Source organism: Sycon ciliatum, chromosome 7 (assembly GCF_964019385.1).
Source record: "Sycon ciliatum chromosome 7, ocSycCili1.1, whole genome shotgun sequence".
In the NCBI taxonomy this organism is placed as follows: Eukaryota; Metazoa; Porifera; class Calcarea; order Leucosolenida; family Sycettidae; genus Sycon; species Sycon ciliatum.
Window position 1 is genome coordinate 3,971,609 of NC_088649.1, and position 7,419 is coordinate 3,979,027.

A 7,419-nucleotide genomic window follows, 5' to 3' on the forward strand; every position below is an offset into this window, starting at 1 on the left:
GCTCGATTCGACAGGTTGGACTTGGGAAAAAGATGAGCTGGAGGAGATAGCTCGCTACTTTCGCCGCCATCCATCACGTCTATGTGTTGTCCTTGTCTTGATGGCATGGATGAATGCAGCCTGGAGATATGTAGTGTGTACGTGCAAGACATGCTGTTAAGGGAACACAGTGTTGTTATGCATGTGGTGGTCACATCTCGACCATGCGCCGATGCATACAAGTTAGTTGTGGAAAGTACCATCAAAATCTGGAGGTTATCGGATTCTCACAAGAGAACGTGAAGACGTACGTGAGAAAAGTGGTGGGCGGAAAACAAGCGGAGGACATGCTGGAGAAGTTAGTTAGTTGCATGCACAGCCGGACATGCTAGCATTGATAGGAACTCCATTATTTGCTGCTCTGGCATGTGAGCTGTACCACAGCGGACGTGGCTTGGCGAAATCGAGCACAGCATTGTACGAGTCGCTACTTCTACGTGTCTTGGAGCGGAATGCAGGAAAACTGAACACGTCGTTTGCCGAGGTGGATGCACAGGAGATGGAGTTGCTGCACAAGCTTTCCCGTTTTGCACTTGCAAAGTTGTCACTTGTGAGCAATGCTGTAAGAGTGCATGTACTGTAGCGGACATGGAAATCCAGTCGATTGACCGAGGTCGGCGCCCTCAGGGCGTACAGAACGCTGCGTGCAGTGCACATGTCCCCTTGCGGGGCCGACAGCATGAAACGACGAGCGACGGCAGAAAGCAGAAAGTCGGCAGTCTGCCGAGAGATCAGGGACCACATGTTCAATCGGCATGACGAGAGAGCCGTCTTTGGCAGCTATGGATTTGGAATCCACGAGTGGAGCGGCAGCACCGACCACAGGCCCCACAGCCCCCCCCCCCCCCCCATACCCACACACACTCGGGGACTCATATACATAGTAAATGCAGTGCTGCTCAATGAAACGCGATCAAGCGAGTAAACACCCCCCCCCCCCCTCCTCTCCCCGCACCTAGCTGTTCACATCACACTATTCACAGATCTAGGGCTGCACAGCGCCCCCCCCCCCCCCACCCACCCCCCCCCCCCTGCACATGTCATGAGCTCTTGTAGCTCTGCATGTACACGGACAACAATTTCAAAGCACATGGACTCTGAGGTCATAATAATAATAATTATAGTTTACAAAAAATCAGTCAAGTATTGGCGTTAGACTGTCTAAGCTGCTTTATCACGAATGGATATGTAGATCTACGTGTTTTAATAGATAGACATGCACATGTATAATTATGACACTGTACACATCAGAGTAAACTTCTCCAGGCATGCAGATTAGGTTTCTTAAAAAAACAACGAGTGACCGGTATGTAGCCGCTACAGTTACAAATTAAATGACTATACAAGAGGCTGGCAGAGGCCAGAGACCAACTTCAGCTGTCCATAACACTAGACAGTACTGACCGGCAATCAAATGAATACGTTCATGGTAGATAGTATGGTTGTCGAGGCGAAGAGCGCCATATCAAATGCTCGAACTTGTTCACGATAATATTATATGCACTGAGCCGCCGCATGCAAGGCGGCACTCCTGCGAGAACAGGAGCAGCACCAGCACTGACACCTGCACCAGCACCAGTAGCACTACTGCCATCGCTGCCGCCACCGTGTAGCAGCAGCAGCAGCAGCATCACCACCACCACTGGCACCATCGTCACCACAAAGCTTCACTAGGTTTTGCAACAGCAGCAGCAGCAATAGCACCACCACTACTACTGGCACCAAGGTCATTACTTCAGCTTCACTAGGTTTTACAGCAGCAGTAGCAGCAGCACTACCGCTGGCACCATCGTCACCACAAAGCTTCACTAGGTTTTGCAACAGCAGCAGCACCAGCAGTAGCATACAATGCCAGTAGAGATAGCAAAGCAACTCCGCCACGGGCCCCTTCTTCATCTCGTTCTACGCCAGTGTACAGCGGTCACCATACAGCTTACAACCAGCATCCTGTGTGTGACGTCACTAGAATGTAGTACAGGGACATAGCCGTACAAGTCAATCATGTTCATCTCAGAGATAGTCGTACACTGTCAATCATGCTCATCTCAGAGATAGTCGTACACTGTCAATCATTTTTATCTCATGCCACTGGGTCTAACCCCACAATGTGCTTTCAAGACTGGCATCAGACATCATTTGACTGACCACAATTGTCGGTGTACCTGCTGCACTGTTCTCCTCAGCAGCAGCAGTAGGGGGGCCAGCGGTGGCAGCTACGTCTCCACCGTCTTCTTCATCGTCGCTGTCGCTGTACGTGTCCTTGACACCGGCCTGCTGCAGCATCTCTCCGAAGGAGATCGGATCGCGGTGGCTTTTCTTGCGGCCGCTCTTCTCCTTCTTGCTCTTCCGTCCGCTGCCTGCCGTTGCTGCTGTGGGGAGACTGTTGCTTGTTGCTGCTGTGGGGAGACTGTTGCTTGTTGCTGCTGCGGGGAGACTGTTCCTTGTTGCTGCTGTGTGTGGTGCTGCGTCCTCTGCACGTGGGGCTGATGTGTCTTCCTTCTGCCGCTCATTGCTGCTGCTGCTGCCACCGCTGTTACCACGGTCATTGCTAGCACTGTTGTTGGAGCTGGTGAAGCTCGACACCTGGATTGGAAGCGGAGCCTGAGTGTATGTGCGCGCACATGTGGACATACACAGACACACATACGCAAACACACACACACACACACACACGCACACACACACACACATGCACACACACACACACACACACACCTCAGACCTCAGACATGCCCAACGCGGAAGCGATGATAGCGAACAGCTATGTTAGACATAGCAACTTGTGCTGGGATTACACCATTCAACAGCTTACAAGGCTGATGAATTGACCGCCACTATTTTTAGCCTGGTATCCACCACACAGCTGTTTGATGTGACTTTTTCTGACCAGTGAATCCCTATTGTTCATTAATTTTTTTCATTTTTTTCTACACACGCACACCACACTACATACTCCGGCATACACTGGCTGTTGGTAACCACCCAGGAGAATGGAAGAAAAGTCAGGAAGAGTCCGAGAAAGAGAAGAAAGACGTGTGCGACCATAATCGTCGGGAATTAAACCGCAACCTCTCGATTGGAAATCGACTGCACATACCACTGCACCATATGGGACACGCACACGCACACACACACGCACACACACACACACACACACACACACACACACACACACACACACACACACACACACACACACACACACACACACACACACACACACACACACACACACACACACACACACACACACACACACACACACACACACACACACACACACACACACACACACACACACACACACACACACACACACACACACACACACACACACACACACACACACACACACACACACACACACACACACACACACACACACACACACACACACACACACACACACACACACACACACACACACACACACACACACACACACACACACACACACACACACACACACACACACACACACACACACACACACACACACACACACACACACACACACACACACACACACACACACACACACACACACACACACACACACACACACACACACACACACACACACACACACACACACACACACACACACACACACACACACACACACACACACACACACACACACACACACACACACACACACACACACACACACACACACACACACACACACACACACACACACACACACACACACACACACACACACACACACACACACACACACACACACACACACACACACACACACACACACACACACACACACACACACACACACACACACACACACACACACACACACACACACACAAATGCCTGCCATGTCTCATAGGAAGCTACTCTGAACTAACATCGATCACTGTATGTCACTAAAACGGAGATCCCGACCCTGTAAATAGAATAATATAATCCTAATTGTAACATTTGATTGCATCTGTCCCTACCTAACTCTGACAAAGGGTTTTCCGCGAGTGAACCTTTGCATCACCAATGATACAGTAGAATGAGACCTAAGGTCAGCCGTTTGCACAAGGTCTGGTCATCCTTTTGCTCCTGAATTCTAAGAAGATTGAAGCCTACAGTACTTTCGGACGCCAAAGACGGAGCGCCTAAGAACGACCAGGCTAGAATATCACCAAGCACAGCATACCAATGTATACACGGTGACTTAACTGGGCATGGACTGTAGTGCATGAAAACAAGAACGGTTCAGGCTATGAGGCTACATGTATATAAGTCGAAGAGAATTGGTGAGCACACATGCTCATTCCCTGGGCACTGCAAATTCACAACTCATTTCATTTTACAGAATCATTTTCAACGTTTCGGCAAATTGCCATCATCAGGATGCAATCTGAAGTGGAAGTCTGCGAAGGAGCAGTAATATACACTAATTTGGTGTTCTTAGGTGTTGATAATATTTCCCAGGGAATGAGCATGTGTGCTCACCAATTCTCTTCGAGTTATGAAGCTGCAGGATGCCTCACCGCTACTTCGTTCATGTATATAAGTGTGTGTTTTAGTTATTACATTTTTATGTGACGGCGTTCCACTGATGACAGTCACAAGAAAACGTTATGGAACTTGACTTTCTTCATTTTTTGCTATTGTTATGAGTGCACAATTTATCTTATTTATTGCCATTTTACGACTATTGTCTCCTCGTCGATTGTTTAAGTATTGTATCAGGATGGGCATCTGAAAAAACCCCTATGTTTGGCTTACCTGCATCGGTGGAGCCAGTATGCTGCCAGCACAGGCAGACGTGCCCGCTCGGCCAACCTGTATGGAGCCGGTGGTTGCCGTGGCAGTGCCGTGACCCCCGGACTGCGATGAGATCCGCCGTGCACCGGCCACCGTGTCAAAGCCGGCGTCATCATCATCATCGTCGTCAAGGTCACCGCCAATGTCCAGGTCATCAAGGAACTGGAACCTATCCCGATACAAAGGCAAAAGAAAGCAACAGAGCCATACAAATTGACGTCTGAAGAAAAGGTCGAATGGTCTCTGCTGGGATCACAGCTACACCATAGCTCAGTGGTTAGAGCATCACTGGCCTCAAGCAAAGGTCCCTGCTTCGATTCCTGGTAGTAGCAGTCATTTTTTTCTTCAGACTTTTCCCTTATAATGTATCCTTGAGCATACAAACAGATAAATCAACGGTTGTAGCCCGGGGTCAGAATGGCATACAGCTGAATGAAAGGATCATTGAGAGGGAGAAACAAGGGTGTCCAGATTGGCTATTACAGAGCTACCACGTTTCAGGTCCAGACCGTTAATGTACTGAAACCTATCCCGAGATAACGGCAAAAGAAAGCAAAAGAGCCATACAAACGGAACGAGGGTATTTTAGACAGACAGATACATCAACGGTTGTAGGGTCAGAATGGCATACAGCTGCATGAAAGGATACAGAGAAGTAAGGGAGGGTGGACAGATTGGCTAGGTGTGAGACAAGAAGAGAGAGGTTGGAATATGGCAAGTGCTGACGCACCAATGTGGCAGTGTTGCGGTGTTGCAGCGCACACCTGTTCTGCAAGTGCAACTCTCTGCATCCCGTTTAATCACAGACAGCCGAATATTCAAGCTCAATGTGGAAAGGCATGTACTCATGTGCACACATACATACACACACACACACACACGCACCACGGCACACACACACACAAACACACACACACACACACACACACACACACACACACACACACACACACACACACGTGACCTACCTTTCATCCACTAGCTCTTCCATCTTGTCATAGATGGGATTGTGCCAGAGTCCTGGGTTGCGAATGTCGACATTCTCCTCCTCCGATACCTGCCCACAATACAGTAAAACAAAACAACTTAGAAAACAAGAATGAACAACTCCATTGAACAAGGAACGTAGGAAGGAGGAGAACAGGGAGAAGAAGGAAGAGGAGATGGATTTCTTTTCCCTCGGAGCCTGAGATTGAATTGCGTGTGCCATTTGTATGTGTTCGATAGGACAGCTAGACGCCAGTCATAACCGTGGATATAGAAAGGGAAAGAAAGGAGGTTGAGCAGTTACAGGCACAAGCTGACTAGCGGCTCTCCACACCTGCTGCAGTGGGTGAAAGATGAAAGTAGCCAATTATCACTGGACGGTATTATGAGATACTAGAGACTTCTTGTTTTGCCTACAAGACCTCAAATCCATCCTAAAGTAAAACCTGGTTTAAGTGACCACCCCACGGTGCAAGCAAAAGCAGTCGTTAAAGCCAGGTGGTCTTTAGAACCAGGTCCCACAGTGTCTGTGTAGAACTGTCGGTGTATAGAAAGACGGTCGTTAAGAGCAGGTGGTCGCTAAACCCAGAGGTCGCTTACACCTGGTTTTACTGTATATTGCCGTAAATGTGAAACACAATTTCGTAAAATCTATTAGAATATTGTGCATACCAATGGGTTCCCAATCTTGACGGACCAATACACATCAGCAAACGTCAAACTCTTGTCTCTTTCCCTGTTAAGGCGAAGAGGAGAAACAAGCGGCAGAGAGCAATTGTCATACCTGCACTTTCTTACACACACTTTCTTACTACAAATACCTCAGTACAAGGGCACAGAATGTGTTTTTAAACTGTTCGTGTGGGTCGTAGTAACACAGCATTCAGTTGTTATACGGCTGCAGTGTAACCTGTCTAAGCCGACCGATCAAGGGACCTTACACACGGGATCCCCGTGTACAGGTGGTCTCCTTACCCAGGGTCATTTGACTGGAAATAACATCCCTTGGTCCAAGTAGTAGTGGTCTTCTGGCACAGGTGGTTGCCTTATCAGAGTGGTCGCATTGACAGGTTCTACTGTACTTCAAATGCTTGTCACGAGTCTGGCTGTACACCAGGGAGTCGTACTGTTGCGGATATGGAAATCCGTTAAGAAGTCAAGCAGCCACGGGGCGTTGGTCTTGCAGCCGCAATCACTGCTGCTCCATTTTTACAGTGTGTGTGCGTGAACTACAGTGGATGTATGTGCTAAACGAAGTAAGGGGTGGGAGGGGAGGAGGGAGGGGAGGAGGGAGGGGAGGAGGGAGGGGAGGAGGGAGGGGAGGAGGGAGGGGAGGAGGGAGGGGAGGAGGGAGGGGAGGAGGGAGGGGTTGTACTAACAGTTTGATCTGCGGTATAGCAAGCTGCAGACATGACGCTGCCGGCGACAGAACCTCGTTGTCCATTTTCTACAAGTGAAGAGATAAGAAACGTTTCCTTTAAAAAAAATCGCCAACTCCATGGCAGCATTATCTTTCCATTTGTGAACACTTCCATTCCATGAACAGAGGCTCTCAGCTGCACACAAATGACTGGAAGGACTGCCAATATTTCACCCTTTGGACATCAT

The 7,419-nt window shown here is 48.9% G+C and overlaps 1 protein-coding gene across 1 annotated transcript in view; it reads right to left on the minus strand.

Moving 5' to 3' along the window:
- Positions 1–1,118: 1,118 nt before the first annotated feature.
- LOC135820770 (uncharacterized) overlaps positions 1,119–7,419 on the minus strand; it is a 46,286-nt gene continuing 39,985 nt past the window's right edge. The window contains exons 18-22 of the mRNA XM_065333803.1: positions 7,191–7,258; positions 6,484–6,547; positions 5,793–5,881; positions 4,786–4,993; positions 1,119–2,640 (exon numbers count right to left, since the gene is read on the minus strand). Of these exons, the coding sequence (XP_065189875.1) occupies positions 2,134–2,640; positions 4,786–4,993; positions 5,793–5,881; positions 6,484–6,547; positions 7,191–7,258 (936 nt within the window). The 3' untranslated portion in view covers positions 1,119–2,133. The remainder of the gene's footprint in view (positions 2,641–4,785; positions 4,994–5,792; positions 5,882–6,483; positions 6,548–7,190; positions 7,259–7,419) is intronic.